This window comes from Drosophila tropicalis, unplaced genomic scaffold, assembly GCF_018151085.1.
Source record: "Drosophila tropicalis isolate 14030-0801.00 unplaced genomic scaffold, ASM1815108v1 contig_401, whole genome shotgun sequence".
NCBI classification, from domain to species: Eukaryota; Metazoa; Arthropoda; class Insecta; order Diptera; family Drosophilidae; genus Drosophila; species Drosophila tropicalis.
Window position 1 is genome coordinate 593,591 of NW_027172864.1, and position 21,793 is coordinate 615,383.

At 39.6% G+C, this 21,793-nt stretch overlaps 2 protein-coding genes and 1 long non-coding RNA gene across 3 annotated transcripts; 2 read left to right on the top strand and 1 right to left on the bottom strand.

Moving 5' to 3' along the window:
• The first annotated feature begins 6,030 nt into the window (after nt 1-6,030).
• Nucleotides 6,031-10,036, top strand: LOC137573466 (uncharacterized). The gene is made up of 3 exons (XR_011031890.1): nt 6,031-6,158; nt 9,728-9,926; nt 9,988-10,036. It is a non-coding gene; the product is annotated as an uncharacterized lncRNA (long non-coding RNA).
• Nucleotides 10,037-15,723: 5,687 nt separating this feature from the next.
• Nucleotides 15,724-16,323, top strand: LOC137573472 (uncharacterized). Its single transcript, XM_068285404.1, has one exon. It carries the CDS (start codon nt 15,724-15,726, stop codon nt 16,321-16,323), a length of 600 nt encoding a protein of 199 aa, XP_068141505.1.
• A 2,707-nt stretch (nt 16,324-19,030) lies between these two features.
• On the bottom strand, nt 19,031-21,306 carry LOC137573476 (E3 SUMO-protein ligase ZBED1-like). Its single transcript, XM_068285408.1, has 2 exons — nt 21,189-21,306; nt 19,031-20,342 (listed from the first exon to the last, which is right to left on the bottom strand). Exons 1-2 carry the CDS (start codon nt 21,211-21,213, stop codon nt 19,462-19,464), a joined length of 906 nt encoding a protein of 301 aa, XP_068141509.1. The 5' UTR covers nt 21,214-21,306; the 3' UTR covers nt 19,031-19,461.
• Between the last annotated feature and the right edge of the window lie 487 nt (nt 21,307-21,793).

Below are 21,793 nucleotides of genomic sequence, written 5' to 3' on the forward strand. Positions count from 1 at the left end.
TATTTTTGATGGCAAGGTCCCCACTACAAAGGAACTGCATACATTTGTTGATGCATCAGGAAAGGAGGAAGGATCAACCTATAAAATTGACCAAATTTTGGTCAGATTGTTGTGCGCCAAGTCGAGAGCTGAACTCACAGATAGAGTTCGACAGGATCTCCAATTAGGATCAGAAAGTGTTGAATTATTTCTCTGGTCAGACTCAACAGTAGTACTCTCTTGGATTAACTTATGGTCATCACATTTCCACACGTTTGTGGCTAATCGGTTGACCAAAATACATGCATACAGTATCAAATCCAAGGCAATGGCGTCATGTGTCATCAGCGCTCAACGCAGCTGATGTTCTATCTCGAAGCATATCAGCAGCCCAGCTTAGTACTAGCTATTTTTGCATGGACCACAACGTGGATAGCCAGCACCATTTAAGCCCTCAGACGGATATCGCTGAGAAGAAAACCAAGGTAGCAAGGCATTCAGCGGCTGCCACTGCAAAAAACACGAGTGAATGTATATATACGGTGAATCACAGAAATTTATTTTACTGGCTACAGCGAATAGTGGTGTATGTGCTACGCTTTTGTCACAAGCAGAATAAGAAACCAACAACTCAGAGTTGGAAGAGTTGGACCAAGCACGAAGAATAATCATCAAGCAAATTCAAGAAACAGGATTTGCCTTTGAATTACGGCACTTAAAGAAACGATCTGATCAACCGCTGGATCGCAAAAGCACGGTGGCAATATTGCCACTATTACTGAATGAACATTCAATCATACGACTAGCAATTCGGCTACAACAAGCACCAGTATCAACGGTAACAAAAAAACCATATCTCTTGCCGTATAATGATCCGGTGGTAAAAGTGATACTACGGAAACTTCATGAACAGAATCTTCATTGTGGACATGAGGCACTACGCGGGATAGCTCGGCAAAAGCACCACATCATTAAGGTAAAACCGACGATCCGAATTGTGATCCAGGGCTGCGTAGCATGCACCAAGTACCGGCCTCAGTTCTTTAAACTAGTCATGGCACCGGGTATCTCAGAATAGACCCTTTCTCAACGACAGAGTAGACTATTGTGGACCATTCTGGATCTATCATAAAGTTCGAGAAAAACGTCCCGACAAAGCTTACATTGCAGTATTTGTATGCTTTGCAACCAAGGCAGTACACTTGAAGTTGGTCGGAGACCTGTCCACCTCCTCATTTGTGGGTGCGCTTCAGGGCTTCATTGGGCGCAGAGGAAGGTGCCAGGCATTATACTACGATAATGCAACAAACTTTGTTGGAGCAAACAATTAACTAAAGGAACTGACCGATACAATACAACCAAAAAGGAGTGCAATTTAAATTCATACCACCATGGTCTCCACATTTCGGAGGATTATGGGAAGCTGCGGTAAAGTCCGCTAAGCATTTACTGTTGAAAAACGTATCGACAGCTTAACGTTTGAACAACTGTCTACCATCATTGTCAATGTTGAAGCAATGCTGAACTCTCGTCCAAGATGATATCATATTGTCACTCATCGAAGTCGGTCGTGTTTTTTTTGCGCTCTCGCTTAATTTTTGTTTTTCATTCTTTCGTGAAGCTAATTTATAATATTCAATTTAAATTCATTGCCTTACTAATTCTTAATAAATCGCTATACTCATCGCGAAGTTTGCGTTAAATTTACAAACATTTATATAAATTTATAATCAAAACTTTAACAAACGCAAATATAATTTTGTTGTTGCGCTGCTTAGTTTTTGATTCCGTTCTATCTTTTGCTCCCACCCGCGCTCTCAATTTACAGTTCATAGTTTGTTTTTGTTTGTGTGGTGTTGGTGCTCTCTATTCTTTTGTTTTCTCTTTTGATCGCGCTCGCGGCCGTTAACTTCGCGCTTGTGACAAGTTTTTGTTGTTGTGTGTTTTAATACAGATAAGTACAAATATTCTCTCTTTTTGTTTTCTCTTTCTAATTTGCATATTGCAGTTAGCTTTTGCCTTGGTTTGTATACGTCTCTCTTTACATACATACATATACAGTTTTCTTTTTATTTACATATTGATTTATAATTTGTTTTTGTATAAATCAATTATTTAATAATGTCTGTCTGTTGCAAATATAATTGCAATAATCCCAGCAAGACCAGTGAAGACTTTCTTTACTGTTGGCTGTGTGACAATGTAATGCACTTTAAATGTGCTGGTTACACAGTCAAGGTGCGGGACAGTATTGCACAGGGTGGCGGCCTTAAATGGGGCTGTGATTCGTGTCGTGGTTTGGAGCTCGAGATGCGAAGTTTTATGAAACGGACTGGGGAAGCGTTTAAAACCCTGTCAGCTGGCGTTCATAAGCTCCAAGAGGAGCTTTTGGCGATGGAGGTTCAATTCAGAAGTTCTAAACTTTTGATTGAATCTCCGACGCGCAAGAGGGCCAGGTTTCAGGGCGCGTCCCTCAGTCCGTCGGCACTTTCGTCTCTACCAGTTCTGGCTTTCGACATTGACCCTATGTCACCAAATGTACAGCAGCTGATGTCGTTTAGGAGTCCGGCTTTGGCAGGTGTGGAGTCTCTTCCCATTTCCCCTGGAGACAGTATCCCACCTACTAACACGATATCGGTTGTAGTTTCCGAACCGTCCGGGCAAACATCCGTTTCCAGGAATATTGCCAATAAAGTAGTTACAAGAGGAGCTAGTAAAGTGCTGGCTGCTTCAGCTGCTGCCGCGTCTGGACAGCTGCCTAGTATGCCGCTTCTGTTGTTCAGTTTTTCGCTTGATCCCTAGTATTCCTGAAGAAGTTCCCTTGTTGTGGGCAAAGTTCAAGCACCAAACATTGCGGTGGAAAAGTTCCGTTTCTCATATACTCGGGACATTTCGTCCTTTAAAATAGGTGTCTCCCCAGATCTTTTTGGCCAAATATGTCATAAAGATTTTTGGCCGGAACACCTTGTTGTAAAAGAGTATACAATAAAAAAGAAGAATCGGCCTCCGATTAGTTTGCTACCTGCCTCTGTGAATAACGTTCCTTCCGGCTCGTCTGCACCTGTTGGCGAGTCAAAAAACTAATTTCGTCCCTAACTCTGGCCTATCAGAACGTACGGGGACTAAAGTCTAAACTGTCTAGACTCTATGTAGATAGTATAGCCTTTGACTTTCATATTCTTGCCTTTACTGAGACTTGGCTGAAGCCTGATATTGCTGATGCTTCAATTTTCCCCTCAAAATATTTATTATATAGACATGATCGGACTATCCGTAATGGTGGTGGCGTTTTGATCGCTGTTGACTCGGCGTTCTCGTCTCAAATTGTCCAGTCCTCCAATCAGGAGATTGAATTTGTTTGTGTTAAAATTTCGTTTAATTCTTTTTCTGCCTATATTACTTGTTCGTATATTCCACCACAGTCCGACTTGGCAGTATACACTCACCATTTGGAAACCATTCAACTTATATCCTCATATCTCTCTGACAAAGACTTGCTCGTTGTTCTGGGAGATTTTAATTTACCTGAGATTGCCTGGACCCTCTCATTTGATTCTTTATTACTGTTGCCCTCCTTGTCACATTGTTTCATAGATGGTCTGCTTGAGTTGTCCCTAACTCAAATAAATCCTGTCCGGAATAGTCGTAACAGATCACTAGATCTGGTATTTGTGTTGGATTCTTCCAACTGCGATATTTCCAGGACTGATCCCTTAGTTATCCCCGAAGACAACTTTCATCCAACTCTGGATATAACCATTGACCTTCCTTTTAGTGTTATGTCTCGACATAATAACTCGATGCCTCCAACCCGATGTTTTCGAAAGACAAACTTTACTAAACTTAAAAAACTTTTGTTAACTAATGATTGGACATATCTGTATACTTGCACGGATATGGACTCGGCCATTTCTGTCTTCTATAAAACTCTTGAGTCGTTCTTTGATGTTTGTGTCCCGCGTGTGACTCTAGGATGGTCTGATAGACCTGCTTGGTTCTCACGTGAGTTATGTAACTTGAAGAACGTAAAATCGAGATGTTATAAAAGATTTAAAAAATCCGGTAAAGCATCGGATTTTTCCCTATATGTAGTTGCTCGATCAAATTTTATGGTGCTGAATTCACAGTGCTATAAGGATTATCTTCAGCGATGTAAACTCAGGTTTTCTCGCGATCCTAAGCAATTTTATAAATTTGTAAATGTTAAACGTAAGACATCGGTGCACCCGTCTTACTTGTCTTTCGAAAACAATAAAGCTGACAATGATCAGGCAATTGCCGACATGTTTGCTGATTTTTTCAAAACAACTTATTGCTCTTCGATTTATCAAGCAAATCCTCCTTATCCTCATCACTTGCAATCGTCTAATTGCATTTTAGACCCTGTGTTTGATGAAAGTTCGGTTCTTAGCGTGCTCAGTTCCGTCAAACCAATATATGCACCTGGCCCTGATGGAATACCAGGCTGCGTATTAAGGTTTTGCGCGGAGGCCCTATGTAAGCCAATACTTAAGTTGTTTACACTGTCCGTCACATCTTCCGCCTTCCCGCCTATCTGGAAGGAATCATATATTATTCCTCTTCATAAAAAGGGGGAAAAGTCCGAAGCTTCCAATTATAGGGGTATTTGTAAATTGTCTGCCATACCCAAAGCATTTGAGAAAATAATAACATCTCAATTGCAGCATTTCTGTAGTTCAATCATTTCGTCATCCCAACATGGGTTTAAAAAACGTAGATCGACAACTACTAACCTATTAGAATTTACATCTCACTCAATCAAAGGGTTCAAGACTGCCGTGCAAACTGACGTCATTTATACTGACTTCAGCAAGGCCTTTGACTCCGTTAATCATACTCTGCTTCTATATAAATTAAACGCACTTGGCATCCCCAGACTTTTGCTAGATTGGATTCTTCAATATCTTTCTAAGCGTACACAAAAGGTCCTCTTTAAGTCTTCATTTTCTAAGACCATCCAAGTGACCTCTGGAGTACCTCAGGGTAGTCATTTGGGTCCATTGCTATTCACTCTTTTTATAAATGATCTTCCATTGGTAGTGTCACATTCTCGGGTGCTTATGTACGCGGATGATGTCAGTTTTAAAGACATATCATCTTCTAGCCTACTTCAATCGGATCTTAATAATCTTCAGAGTTGGTGTGAAACAAACCTATTAAACCTTAACGGCTCTAAATGTAAAGTTATGTCTTTTTATAGATGCACTCCATACTTAGCAACTTATTATCTTAACGACACTGCCTTAGAGCGGTTAGATATTATCAATGATTTAGGTGTTCTTATGGACCATAAATTAACTTTTAATCCTCATATTTCTGCTACAGTTAGTAAAGCTATGAATGTTCTTGGGTTTGTGAAACGATGGTCAAAAGAGTTTGACGATCCGTACACAACCAAAATTCTGTATACTTCTTTAATCCGTCCTATCTTAGAGTACGGATCTTGCATTTGGTCACCTCAATATGAGATGCACCAAAGTAAAATTGAATCTGTTCAAAAGCAATTTCTGCTTTTTGCTCTTCGCGGTCTAAATTGGGATCGCAATGTCAATTTGCCATCATACTCCAGTAGGCTTCTTTTAATCAATCTTCCTTCTTTAATTAATCGTAGAGTAATGCTTGGTGCTATCTTTATATTTTTCATAAACTTTTAATAGGTGAAATAGACTCTCCTGAGCTATTGAACCAGTTAAACCTATCTGTACCCCGTAGACCTACTAGAAATTTTATTCCTCTTTCCTTAAAACACTGTAGCTCTAACTATTCTTTGCATGAACCTTTTCGAGTCCTATGTTCTGATTACAATCTTCTGTATCCCGTAATTAGATCAGAAGCCTCTCTTTCCCTTGTGAAAACTTCTATTTTAGCACATTTAGCTCGTAATTAGCTGTAGTTAATCATATTTTTAATAGTTTGTCCGTTTTATTTGTATTTGTCCACGCGATCGTGCCGTCCGATATGCGGCTGCGCCCCACGGTCGGTCGGGCGGGAGGTGGACAGCGCTCTGCTTGGGCTCGCGCGAAACAGGCTATGTCCTGGTGTCGTATGGGCCACTTGAACGTACTTCGCATTGTACGCCTCAACGTCCAGACAACTCAGGCGACCAATCTTTCAATAACAAGAAAACTGGTCAACTAGGCTCAGATGTGGATCTCAGAGTGAGTTATATATTTTAATACCAATACATATCTCATTTTTATTTGTTTGGTTACTAATTCATCCAATTAACTCATAATGCCTGTCTGTTCGGTTAAAAATTGTTTGCAGCCCGCCTCACCCCTGAATAGTTTTATTTACTGTTGGTTGTGTAAAACTACAGTACATGTTAAGTGCGCCGGCTTTACATGCAGGGTAAAGGATCTTTTAGATCTAAAAAAGGGTCTCAAACGGGGATGTGAGTCATGCCATATCGTGGAAGATGAAATGGAACTTTTCATGCGGCAAACAAAGGATAACCTGATGAGTCTGTCCGCCAGTTTTCTTAAACTCTCGCAAGAGTTTAAAGCTGACGAGTCACAGTTTAGTAGTCTAACGCTACTGACTGAGTCTCGAAAGCGTAAGAAGGCAGGAGAACAGACTTCTGATTTGTCCTTGTGTTTTCCGGTCTCCATATCTATATCGGTTCCGACCCCCTCTCAACCAATGCCAACTCTAATTCCGCAGACGATGTCTGTAGTGTCCGTTTTGTCTGGGCAAGAATCTACACCGATGGATTTTGCCGATAGGGATTCTAGTGATAGTAGTGCCGGAGTGCCACTTGTTGCAACTGATGCTACAATAAATGCGGTAGCTGATACAATACCTGCAATGCCGAAACCATTGGTGGGAGTGCCACCTAAAAAACACATTTTTGTTTCGAGACTTCTCCCTGATGCTACATCGGATGATGTCATGGCCCACATTCGGGCTAAACTGAATGTCTCCAATATATCAATAGAAAAGTTCAAATTTTCATATTCTAGAGAAATTTCATCTTTTAAAATGCAGTTCTAGCTTCTGGCCGAAAAGCTTAATTGTGAAGGAATTTACATCCAGAAAAAGGAAGACACGGGGCCAAACAAGGATTCCTTCACCATCTATTCCTCTTTCTTCCTCATCTATTCCCACTCCTTCCTTATCTATTCCTTAAATTTATACTTGAACTACTTTCTGACAGAGACTTATTAATTGTCCTTGCTGCCCTCTGGGTGTCATGATTTTATTGATGGTCTGCTTGAGCTTTCGTTGGCCCAGCTGAATTCGATTTCTAATACGTCTGGCAGATTTCTGGATCTGATTTTTACTTCTGATCCTAGCTTTTGTGAAGTATCTAGAACTAGTCCAATGGTGTTACCAGAGGATAGTTATCATCCAACTTTAGAGTTATCTATTGAGTTTTCCAGCCGCGAGCCCATCTCCGAGTGTGATCCTATGGTACGCACCCGATGTTTTCGGAAGACTGACTTTGTCGCACTAAACAATGCCTTTCTTAATACCGATTGGACTAATTTATACACTTGTACGGATATGAATTTCGCAATTTCTTTATTTTATCTCACTGTTGAATCAATCTTTAATGACTGTGTACCCCTAGTGTCTCCTGTGGTGACGCAAAAATCACCATGGTTTACGAGGGAGCTGTCAAAACTAAAGAATCTTAAGTCTAGGTATTAAAAAAAGTATAAAGTCACGGGTCTATCATCGGATCTTTCTCGTTACTTGGTTGCTAAATCGAATTTTATTGTTTCTCATGAATGCTATAATAATTAATTACAACGCTGCAAGTTTCAATTCTTCAAAAATCCTAAAGAGCTCTATAGTTTCGTTAACTCAAAGCGAAATTCTATCTCCCTTCCATCTTTTGCAGTTTTTAATAATGTTTCGGCTTCTTCTGATCAATCTGTTTCTAATTTACTTGCTAACTTCTTTACTTTGACTACGTACATATCCACTAAGTACAACTCTAGTATAGATATATCCATATCCATATCCTATAACGAAATCCCACTGCATTCATAATCCTATTATAACGGAAAGTTCGGTAGCTAAGGAACTAATGACGATTAATATATATACTCAAGATTGATGCTATACTCACCGGTCCCAGGCGGTATTCCCGCTTGTGTCCTGAGGTTCTGTGCGGAGTCGTTGTGCTCGCCTTTACTTAAAATTTTTGAGTTGTCCGTTACACTTTCCGAGTTTCGAACTATATGGAAGGATTCGTTTATTTCACCTCTTCAAAATGTGGCAATAAATCCGATGTCACTAATAACAGAAGAATTTTTTAAATTGTCAGCGATACCTTAACTGTTTGAGAAAATTATGACGTCTCAAATACAGCATTTATGTAAATCTATTTTTTCGCAATACCAGCATGTGTTTATCAAGAATAGGTCTACCACATCTAACCTTTTACAGTTTACATCTTTTGTAATCCAAGGTTTTAAGAAAGGGCTAAAAGCGTTCTTGGCTTTATAAAGCGATGGTCGAAGGAGTTCAAGAATCCATATACTACCAAAATACTTTTTACTTCTTTAGTCCGCCCCATATTGGAGTATGGATCTTGTGTTTGGTCTCGTCAATATGAGTTTTATCAAAACATATTAGAACCTGTACAAAAAACAGTTTTTACTCTTTGCCTTTCGTGATTTGCGCTGGGATACAACTGTACAACTTCCATCTTATTCTAGTCGACTTCAGTTAATTAACCTTTCTTCTTTAACTAATCGTAGAACTATGCTTGGTGAAACTTTTCTTTACAAACTTTTGAATGGTGAGATTGACTCCTCCGAGCTGTTGAGCCAAATTAACATTTCTGTTCCATCTAGAAGGACCCGCAATTTCACAAGCTTATACTTCCCACTTGCACTACTAACTTTTCTCTGCATGAACCTTTTCGTATACCATGTAGTGACTACAACAGACTTTTGCACGTTATCGGTTCCGAAACATCGCTTCCGGGTATAAAAACTGCGCTCTTGTCCTTCCCCGCTTGTAATTAGTTGTAATCATCTTTATTTTAAACTATTTTGTTTTCTTTTTATATGTAACCTATTATCTTATAACATTTAATATTTCCTATTTCTTTAGTTTAATTTAAGTTTATATATGTAATACGCATATGCCCTTAAGTCGTAGTGGGTAGAAGTTGTAACATTAACTTTACTTAGGGTCATTCATAACAGGACCGGGCCTGATGTCAGCCTGATGGCGCTGTAAATCTTGTAAGTTTGATTGATTCTTCATCCATTACTACATGGTTAAATGCATCTAGGAGATCCAATTTGTAAATAATCGTTTTATTTACTAATCGTTCTAACAAATCATCTATTAAGAGGTTCGGGTAATTGTCTTTGCATGTTATTTTGTTTAATCAACGATAGTCGACACACATTCTGATTTCTCCAGACAGGAGACTCTTAGGTACACAAGTTCAAACTCACTTGGTCTTATGTATCTTTTCGCTAAGTTTTGCTGTAAGATCGTTTCCACTTGGATTTCAATGGTCTTTGCGGTGCTACATCCTTCTCAAAAAGTTTTTCGAATTTCAAAATTACATTTTCATTGATTTTATTACCTATTTACTACGTTGATATTAAACATTTGCTGGCCCAATTCTTCAATTGCAACATTGTTATCTGTGAAATTATCCACTTTCAATTTACTGATATTATGCCTCTATTTTCTACCTTTTCCGTATATCCGGTATCCTAATCAAAAACCGTATAAAACACTCGTTCCTCAACAGATTTGAAACACAGCACCCATAAGCCACTGCTATAACTCTCCAAACCATCTGCGGCAACACTACATTGGCTGCCCTGTACTGCCCACCACGCTTCTTCATCTCTGAAAAGGAATTTACCGATATCTTTATCCCACTTGGAAATCGGCTCATTGCAGCAGGGGACTATAACGCCAAACATACGCACTGGGGATCTCGCCTGGTAAATCCAAAATGCAAGCAGTTGTATAATGCAGACCTCAAGTACTTGATCTCCCATATAGACTTACAAACAACGAAACAAACTGGCTTAAATCTAAAACGTACATGAGTGCCCACATTGACAGTTCGCCGAAACTGGATGCTGCAGAGGTCATTAACATATGCGTCTCTGCACTTGAGTGAATGCTGGGAGCTGCAGCAAGAGTGTCAACTCCAACTGCCTCTTCTTACACTAAAACTGTTGGCAGGCCTACGATCCGTTACAACTAGTAACGGAAAACGACGTCTAAGAAAAGAATGGCATACTCACGCAATCGGTGGATGGGCCCGCAGTGACAAAGGGCATCTGTATTGCCACACACACTCCCTTCGAACCCTTTAACGGATAGTGAGTACTCGGAGCTCTTTGCAGTTTTTAAAACCCACTTAAAGCCGATCACCTGGACACAGTGCCGTAGCCCCCAGGGGGGGGTGGGGGTGTCAACATGTTTTAGGATCAAAGATATTGACGAAAATTTAAATATGAGATATAACTTAGATAATGTGTAATATATAGGGTGTTATATTGAAATGCCGTATAGAATATAAAAATTTATATTTATAGAGTGTATATATGACCATCTCAAGATAAAATTTGACGTACAATTTTCCATTGTGGTTTATACTAAGTTTAATTATGGATAAAACATTTTTAATAAGAAACTAAACAATATTTACATGTAAATAATTGTTTGTGGAAAAAACAGTTGAAATCATATTGTATTGAATAAGTATTGATCAATTTATTGTTAATTCTGGAGCATAAAAAACTGTTGGAAAACATAAATGTACAAAATCACAAATCGATTTTCCTCTGTTTTTGAGCGAATCTGTCGATAACTTCTTCCACCGTAATATCAATATCTCTGTTGGTACTCATTAGAGCAAGTCCGTTCAGCCTATCTTCTCCAGTTGAATTTCTTATCCAATTTTTTAAACACCTCAAAGTTGCAAAGTTTTAATGCGTCGATAAATGTCTTCGGATGAGTTTCTGCACCAATACAACGTTGTCTCCACAATAGGACTTCATTTATTACTATGGAAACAGCTGCCTCAGTAGCTGTTGGCCATTGATCCATTATTACTTTGACAGTTTCAGAAACAATTCCATTTTCAACTTGTTTTTTAACCAATTTTTCAGGGAGTATATTTTCAATAATTGACAATGTCTTTTTGTGTTTGACGAATCTGTCAGATAAGGAAGATATGAAGTGATCGAGGAATGGTATGAATATTGATTGGCGATAATATTCTTCTGCCGAGATGTTCTGTTAATTTTGTCGGCGTCGACAATAATATATGTACTGTAATAGTTTTACATATGAGAAAAGAATCTTACTCTCATTGTGGGAGTCACGTGTTGATGTAATACATTCATTTTTGTATACATCTGTCATGCAACTTGTGGAAGTTTTTTGGCTCTCATTTTCCACACTTGTTTCATTAATGGAATCGGAAATTCTCGGCCGCTTTATTAACCACTTGCCCATTTTAAGTTAACACACTATAACTTAGATATTAGAAATAACTATTCAATGCCTTTTTTGCTTTCAACAATGGAAAATCTACGGCTCAAAAAGGTTTGAGTTCTCGTTTACGAATATACATAAATAAAGAGGGTCACACTAATCAGCGATCGAGGTGGCATCACACGCGACGTGTGGTGAAGAGAAAAAGTTGACGTCGGATAGTTGTCACCAGAGTCCAGAGTCAACAGAGTACGACTGAGTTATAGGTTAGATTCTGCCGAAACTCAGACCTATGATGAGACAGATTTTTATAGTCTCTATGGAATGGGGGTTTTATCACCAAACCTAGAATTCCCCATCTTCGCCATACAATATATCTGAAAACTGTTCAACGCTATAAAAAGAAGAGGCTTCTTCCCAAGAGCGTGGAAATTGTCCAATATTATTATGATTCCTAAAGTGGGAAAGAACAAAACCCAGCCATCATCATATAGGCCAATTAGTTTGCTGCCATGTCTTTCGAAGCTTTTTTAAAAGGTCCTGCAGATCCGACTAAACTTATTTCTTACGAACAGCACTAGAACTAATAGAATACTAGAATAAGAGCTGGTGTACCAATTAGGATGTTGGGTCCGTCCATTGGTTCCTGTTGAGGGTTACCGTTGATAGGATCCAACCTTATGAGATGATTAAGGTTGATTAGGATGAGATACGATTAGGTATATGAATCACTGTCCTTGTGCATCAGCAATATATGAGAGATTATAATTCGTGTTAAGGCCAAGTGCCGGAGTTATGTGTCTTTATTGTTTAGATGGTTATACAAAACTGAATATGTTGAAGGAAATAAAAGAGAACTAAATGAATCTAAAGCTAAATACATACATATGAAGTAAATATATAAGGCGTGTGGTCATGCTATGGGCTGTGGTCAGACGCTGTTAAAGTTTACATGGAATTCGTCACATCGACGATACAGCTGCACAGATTGTTTTAAGATTTAGTGAGGGGGCAGTTAGCTGGATTGTTTGTTAACTTACCGCAAGGCAGTGTACTGCAGAGGAATGGCTAGCAACCTGGCGTAGCCGTGTCAACGAGCAGAAAAGCAAACATGTTACATTTACGCTTAACAGAAGAAACTGTCACAACGTATCATTTTCTCAAGCCGATGATGTCACTTACCTTGGCATCCACCTAGACAGAAGGCTAACTTGGCGCAGGCACATCGAAGAAAAAAATCACAGCTTTAACTGAAAGCGAGTAGCCTACATTGCATTATTAATGCTGGCTCCCCTCTACGTCTGGAGTATAAAGTCCTTCTATATAACTGCGTACTGAAACCCATCTGGACTTACGTTGCCGTACTATTCGGTAATGCAAGTACCAGCAATGTAGCAGATTTTAAGATCAATCACGGGGGCTCCGTGGTACATACGAATGACAACATTCAAAATGATCTAAATATACGTAGCGTAAAATCTAAAAATGTTAGTCAAAAACTAAAGTATTGCACATACAAATGCTGTTGCCAATGCTGTTCAGGCCTTCATTCGGAATAGCAAAAAGGATTCCATCGCCAGGAAAACGAAGCCATCTTCTTTCGAGGAGAAACTTGACCTCCTACAATACATGTGGGAGAACTTCGAGAAAAGTCATCAGGAGCTAATGGACTAATTAAATAACGTGCCAACAGAAGATGACTACTTTGTAACGGACTATTTCAACAAAATGAAGGCGGTTGTAACTAATACCATTGAAAGATTGGAAGGACCATTTGGCAAAGATACAACTAGAGAGGCAAGCTCGCCAACGAGAGGAAGAGCGAGTCATGATCAAACCACTGATTCGCAAGCAAACTGCGCTGCTGGATTCATTGTCCAGGACATTAAGACAAATAGTGCCTGAAGAAAAGATGAATTATAAATCGGTAGTCGACAAACTATGGACGCAAATTGAAGAAATCCATTATGAGATTCATCGGCTAGCTGAAAATCCAGCCGAAGCCGGATGTAATATAAATACGTTTGTGGCCGCAGAAAATACAATGCTGAAATTCTGTGTGGCACCAGCAGACAATGTAGTGATACAACCACCGCCTGTATTGCAATCGATACAATCATTGCAAAAAACCATATGGCAAAAAATTGCTTTAAATGCGATAAAAAACATAACACAATGTTGCGCTTAGAAACAGGCAACCAAGTTGCTACCTCCGCTTCTGCAGCTTCTGCGTATAAAATTGACAGAAAATACAGCCTGTTGGCAACGGCCAAGGTAGTGGTAAAAGGGATCAATGAAAGGAGAGGAGAATTTCTAGCACTCCTGGATAGCGGCTCATAAGTAAAGAAAGAAAGACTGCTAAAAAAGTTATCGTTAAAAATTAACGAGACTCATGTGCACATAAATGGAGTGGGTGGCCAACCACAGATAAGCAACTCGTGAGAAAGCTTGGTTATAAGGTCAAGATACCACACATAATAGGTGACCGACCCACAGAACAATTAACGCAGAAAGTCACATATCCAGAAAACATTCAATTAGCGGACCCAACATTTGATAAACCAGGAAAAATTGATATGATGATCACTATGCTATACTGCTACCAGAAAGACGAAGGGGCAATCGAAACCGTCCAACATTACAAAATTCAGAGTTTGGATGGATTGTTGCTGGCAGAACTAATATGGCAACGTCTGTCGCAATCACATGTATGGTAGGCATAACAAATCCGGAGGAATCTCTAGAAAGATTCTGGCAGCTAGACACACTAGAGCCAATAAAAAAATACAGGAGTCCGGAGGAAGAGTATTGTGAAAAATTCTTCCTCGATAACCTACACACGGCGGCGGACAATCGACTAATTGTAAAGCTTCCATTTGCTGAAGAGGCTTCATCTCTTGGAGAATCTCGGGAAGTAGCCATAAGAAGATTCATGAATGTAAAATTTCTGTCAAAATATGAACAGCTTGGACATATGAAGCAGGTAATGGTAGAACAAATTCCCAAGAACCATTACTTTATACCGCACTATGTACTAAAATCAGAAAGTACCACCACCAAGCTAAGAGTGGTGTTTGATGCATCATGCAAATTATCCTTTATATCCTTGACCAGTTGTACAAAGTCACCTCTTCTCAATTCTTCTGCGGTTCAGGACACACAAATATGTGTTCACTGCAATGGCGTCATGTGTCATCAGCACTCAACGCAGCTGATGTTCTGTCTCGAGGCATATCAGCAGCCCAGCTTAGCACACATACATTAGGGTTGTCTAACCCTATGGGTGGACCACAACGTGGCAATATTTGAGCCTACAGAGCACACGATGGATACCGCTCAGAAGAAAACCAAGGTATTCAGCATGGTGGCTGCCACTGCAAACAACACGAGTGAATGTACGGTAAATCACAGAAATTCATTTTACCGTCTACAGCGAATAGTGGCGTATGTGCGACGCTTTTGTCACAAGCAGAATAGAAAACATAAAACTCAGTTAGAGTTGGAAGAATTGTACCAAGCACGAAGAATAATCATCAAGCAAATGCAAGATACAGGATTTGCATATGAATTAACACACTTAAAGAAACGACGTGATCAACCGCTGGCTCAACTCGGCTACAACAAGCACCAGTATGAACGGAAACAAGGAATCCATATCTCTTACCGTATAATGATCCGGTGGTAAAAATGATACTGCAGAAACTTCATGTAGAGAATCTTCATTGTGGACATGAGGCACTACGCGGGATAGCTCGGCAACGGTACCACATCATTAAGATAAAACCTATGATTCGAAGTGTAGTCCAGGGCTGCGTAGCATGCACGAAGTACCGGCCTCAGTTCTTTAAACAAGTCATGGGTGACTTACCTGAGCACCGGGTATTTTAAAATAGACCTTTTCTCAACACCGGAGTGGAGTATTGTGGATCATTCTGGATCTATCATAAAGTTCGAGGAAAACGTCCCGACAGAGCTTCCATTGCAGTATTTGTATGCTTTGCAACCAAGGGAGTACACTTGGAGTTGGTCGGAGGCCTGTCCACCTTCTCATTTGTGGGTGCGCTTCAGCGCTGCATTGGGCGCAGAGGAAGGTGCCAGGCATTATACTACGATAACGCAACAAACTTTGTTGGAGCAAACAATTAACTAAAGGAACTGACCGATACAATACAACCAAAAAGGAGTGCAATTTAAATTCATACCACCATGGTCTCCACATTTCGGAGGATTATGGGAAGCTGCGGTAAAGTCCGCTAAGCATTTACTGTTGAAAGACGTATTGACAGCTTAATGTTTGAACAACTGTCTACCATCATTGTCAATGATGAAGCAATGCTGAACTCTCGTCCATTAACGCCAAACTCAGACGATCCCAACGACTTCACAGCTTTAACCGCAGGCCATCTATTAATCGGAGAACTATTAGTAGCCCAACCAGATGCAGAGCCAGTAACACAACGATCGATTCCAGAACAATGGGAATTAGTGCAACGAATTAAGCATACATTCTGGACACAGTGGTCTCAGGAGTACCTACAGGAATTGCAGGGTACATCCAAATGGAAGAAACCATATAACAACGTCAAAAAAGGCATGATGGTAATTCTAAAGGAGGATAATGTACCAATCTTGCAGTGGCCGATTGGACGAATTGTTAAATTATATCCAGGCCTGGATGGATACGTCCGTGTGGTGGACGTTAAAACAGCCAGAGGCACCTACAAGCGGGATATCCATAAATTTGCTCCCTTGCTTAGAGAGACGGCGATAAAACGCAAAATCGAGACAAATGACACAGAATCGATCTCCCAAGAAAACCCTGGTATAGAGGACACTGCAGAAGCAGAGACAAAAAGACGGTTGTCTTTCGGTCTGCCACCATTGGCATGACGATCTGCCTAATGATGGTGTTACTTCCTATAGCATTTGCTCAAAGGACTAACATAACTCGATTCAACCCCAAACCAGGCATATACTATGAAAGTATTGACACAGGAAGGATGGCAATGTCTGACTGGACTATTGTGGCATATTACGATCTCGAACCATATTGGACCGACCTGAAAACATTTTTAAACGGAGTAGTAAAGGTTGGAGAAATATGCGTGTTAATGAAGGTTCCAGGGGCTTGCAGCGCAATGCAGAGACATTTCGAGTATGTCAACTCATAGCTAAGGACAGGAAACGATCTCCTTCACATAGAACGCCAACGACGATCACCATTAGATATAATTGGGAACATTGCGAACGGTTTATTTGGTGTGCTGAATTTCAAGTATGCAACAGAGATGTCAGGCACGATACGAAAGGTTGAATCAAATGAAGACTACTTATTGAATTTGCTGCAAAACTAGACATCTGTCATTGACTCAACGATAAATATCTTCAAGCCACAATTGAAAATCAGATGAAACTAATGAAACAACAAATGAACGACATAACCAAGGTCCAGGACAATGCGGCAAAAGCATTGCAATGGTATATCACGCTAACTACCCAGATGACAGTGACTGCAGGGAATTTGCAACGAATTCAAACCGAAATTTCCCGAGTATTCACAGATGCCCATCATAGCAAAATAAGCCCGTTACTACTATCACCAGGCCAGCTTCGGGAACATCTAAACCAACTTCAGAGACATCTTCCGTTTGGTTTTGATTTGCCAGTTCCAGAAAACGAGGTCTTGCAATTAGATAGCTTAATGAAGGCACAAGGCATAATCGCAAACAATCATGTGATATTTAAAGTCACGTTTCCATTTGTTGCAACGCAGGCAGTGCAACTGTATAACCTGATACCCATTCCAGCAATTGGAACTCATGGGATTATAATCATGAACTTTAAAATTCCCATTATTGCTGTCAACAAAGAACAAAATCAATACATTGGGTTCTCAAGAACAGATCTGGAACAATGCCATCAGCTCAACAACGAGCAATATATTTGTTTTGCTAAACAAACGACGTTTACGGTTAATAGTAACTGTGAGTTCCAGCTATTCAAAAACACGAAATCATCAACTTGTCAGATACAACACACAAACAGGTCATTCGTGTGGTACGACATGTATAACAAAAATCAGTGGATTTTTGAGACCACCAGACCAATTGAACTCGCAGTGACCTGTGACGTTAATATATTGGTTCTCGTGATGATATACGGAATCAGGAATTGCTCTCAACCCCCAAGGTCCAGAGCAGACAATCGTAAGGATCGTCAATACTATACCGACCCCTTCTGCAGCAAACCCAGCCCCCAGCAATTTTGCAGTCAACGTTGGATAACGTTGAACAGGTGTTCAACGGTTGGGAGTATGTTGTTGTTTAGATTTGTCTATGCCCAAACGGGCAACACAAGGGTTAAGGGAGGCGGGAGCTTTCACCTTGCGCCGCTCTCCCGATGATGCCCATCGCTCCCCTATGATGTAGAGCTGGGAATCCATCGATAGTCTCCCCCTCGATGGTTTTTTAAGCGATGGAAAAAAAAATCGATAGTATCGATGGTTTGGTCTTTTTCCATCGATGGATAAAACCATCGATATTATCGATGGTTCCATCGGATTATTATTCAAATAAAATACAAAATTGTTATTTAGGTTTTTAAATTTATTTAATTAACATTTGAAAAAAAAAATTCAACTTCAACTTCAAACAAAAGCTTCAACTTCAAACAATAACAAAATTCATTAAGATTTTCAGTCTCAACTGGATAACTTAAAACTATAAAAGTCTTTTACACATACTTATTGTGAAACAAAAGCTTCAACTGCAAACAATAACAAAATTCAATAAGATTTTCAGTCTCAACTGGATAACTTAAAACTATATAAGTCTTTTACACATACTTATTGTGAAACAAAAGCTTCAACTTAAAACAATAACAAAATTCATTAAGATTTTCAGTCTCAACTGGATAACTTAAAACTATATAAGTCTTCTACAGATAGTTATTGTGCTAACAAGCAAAAACACTTAATAATACGTTAAATTACTTTCGAAATTAATATGAGAAAAGACAACGACATTCGACTTAGTGGTTAAGGAGCCATTGGTTTTTATTCAAAAAAACCAATGTGTTCACCTGCTTTGGCTTTAAGCACGCTCTTCGGTCCGATACAATTGCTCCTGCCTTACTAAAAGTTCTTTCAGATTCCGCTGAGCTTGCTGGTATGCATAAATGTTTAACTGCACATTGGCTGAGCTCTGAAAATGATTCCTTGTTTATCTGGAACAGGTAAAAATGTAAGAATAATGGGGTAAAACAGAAAGTTATATAGATTACCTGCCAGTATTGTAAAGGATCCACGTCTTCTGGTGAATTGCTTTGCTCCAAGTATTGCCGAATAGTTATGATTGCATCCGCCCGTGAAGATTTGTGTTTTTCGTCGATTTTTTTCCGACACATTTGAATAAAAATGAAGTCTTAGCATTTTTTGGCGATTCTGTTATGATAGGATCTGCAATATCCTTCAATAATTCGTAAACCTCAGACTCCAAGGCCAACGCTGCCTGTTGGGCATTAGATGGGTTCTGAAAACCATCTTTTTTTAACCGTGGATCCAGAAGTGTTCCTAGGCGTGGTCCAGATCTTCCTTCATACACAAAAATCCTCTTTTTCACACTGTTTATCAAAAATTCGCATGTTTGGCTGCCCACATCCGTTAACATTTTTTCAGTAAGCTCTTCCAAGCTTTGAGTGAGAGCAAAAGTTGCTGGAATAATCAGGGAAATGGAAACGGACTTGGCAGCCGATACATGTTTTGTTGCTTTGTCGAATGGCTCTAAAAGCAGGCACAAATCCTGGATTATGCGAAAGTTATTCTCTGTGAGCGGAATCGGCGCATTGTGACATTTCAAAAGAGTGGCTATCAGAGGATCCCGAGTCAGCAATACCCTTTGCAGCATGTAATAAGCACTGTTCCACCGCGTTGAGACCTCTTGCAGCAGGGAGTGCGGTTTTTCTGTCCCTTGTGCAATTTTAAACTTAGCATAGGCTGTAGCGCTGCTTTTAAAAAACGAAACAATTCGTTTAGTGGATTTTAATATTACCTTGCACATTTTCTAGGGCTAACGCATCTTGCACAACTAAGTTAAGAGTGTGAGCGAAGCAAGTTAAGTGCTTTTTTTTTAGTAGTTCGCAAGTCTTTATCATGGACGCCGCGTTGTCGGTCACAATAGTGTGAACTTTATCAAAAATATTCCATTCATCGCATATTTCGCGAAATGTAGTTGCGATATTTGCGCTTGAATGGTTTGTCTGATCAGTGAGTGGCTTCGTAGCCAACACTACTGACTTGAGCTCGAAGTTTATAATAAAATGGCAAGTTACAGTGAGGTAGCTTATATTGCCACGAGACGTCCACGCATCTGTCGTCACCGAACATGAACTAATTGCAGTCAGCATACCTTTTAGTTGCGATACCATTCCATCGTACATGTTCTGTACATGTGCGTCCCGTAAGGTTTTCCGGCAAGGCATGGCGTATTTGGGGTCTACCACTTGCATCAAATTTATAAACCCTGCGTTCTCGACAACGCTAAACGGTTGCATGTCCGTTGCAACCATTTGCGCAATGGCTTCGTCAATTCTCTTTTTTTTCTCCGATGTTGAACTATAAACATTTGTCTTTTCAAAATATTTATCTAATCCAATTGGAGAAACGTTTTCCTTCTTCTCTTCATGCACTAGAGGGTGGGCACGTTTAAGGTGCTCCATTAAATTGGAAGTATTGCCACTGGTTCGTAGCTCTTTGCTACAATGCCGACGTTTTGCTTGCTGTTGACTTGGTAATTTATCGAAGTGGCACCACACCGATGATGATAACTTCTTCCGCTTTCGCACCGGCTCGTTTTTATCAGATTCCTCAGGCGGCACCATTGCTGAGGGCATTTGGTCATCCCGATGGTTTTCTAATGTTAATATTAATAAGTAAGTACATGTTTTCAAGTTTCTAACTTAATATTGTAAGGGATTCTTAATTTTGATGCCAGCGAAACAATTTTTTTATTTATGTATAATCGTTATACATACATACAGTTGTGTTCAAAAATATAGCGCATCGCCTTAAAAAATTTAAATTAATTTTTCGACATGTTTAACATTAAAAATAAAATTTTCTTTTTTTATTTTTCAAAGAATAGGATATAAAGATGAGAATATGACTAGATTCCGGTAGTTTTCCATTGGTTTTTATAATTTTTTAATGACTTTTCCGAAATACACCAAGAAGTGCCTGTTCAAAATTATAGTAGTGGCAACAAAGGAGTAAAAAAAAACAGTTTAATTTAATTAAATTTTTTTAAGGTGATGCGTTACTATATTTTTGAACACAACTGTATGTACATATGTGAACAAAAAAGTATACAGTCAAGTAAAATAACAAAACTTGTAGGCAGAAAAGGACGAAACACATCGCAAAATGTCACTTTCTTATTCGGTGTATGTTGACTTTTTCCTTGACTGTATATACACCATTTATATTATTTCTGAAGTCTTTGAATCAAAATCTGGATAATAAACTATCAGCAGGCCCGACGAGAGGGGGGTGGTAAAGGTGGGATTCCCACCGGGCCCGAAGTTTTTAGCGGGGCCCGGTTTTTGATCGAAATTATATCAAACAGAATTGAAGTAAAGGGTTTGTGGTAGAGAGAGAGAGAGAGAGAGAGAGAGAGAGAGAGAGAGGGGGGGGCGTAGCTTACTACCACTGGGCCCTGATATATTCTCGACGGCCCTGACTATCAGGGTAAAATACTTACTGGTGGTATGTAAAAACTTCTCCATTTAAATTGCCAAGATCAAAACGCAGCTCCTGAAAATCCTTGCCAAAAATCCACCTGCTCCGGCGACCACAACCAGCACTGCACTTTACCAAACACGTGACCACGCACAAATCAAGTTCGATAGATCGCCATCGAAAAATTTCCATCGATCTATCGCACTTTTTAATTTCCATCGATACTATCGATGGAGCCATCGATGGATTTCCCAGCTCTACTATGATGCCCATCGCTCTCCCCACAAAAGAACTCCCCACCTCGCCTCCAAGCGGAGCTTGGTGCCCTTCTCTTAATTAAGCTTAGGTTTTAGTGAAAAACTTACAAGTGAATAAAACACAACATAGAGGATTGCTGCATTACCCAATTTCCTTGGCGAAGGAAGAAACTTTTAAGAAAATTCATTTAGCTGCCTACCAAGGAAATTCAACCCCTACACAAACATTGGTACTCCGAGCCGGATACCAAGATCCTCTCGAGCCATTTGCATCGGTGAAATTTCATACATATTTCAAGCTAAGTAATTTTTTCCAAATTATATGTATATGAGTACATGTACATGCCCCCAGCATCCGTACCCATACTCA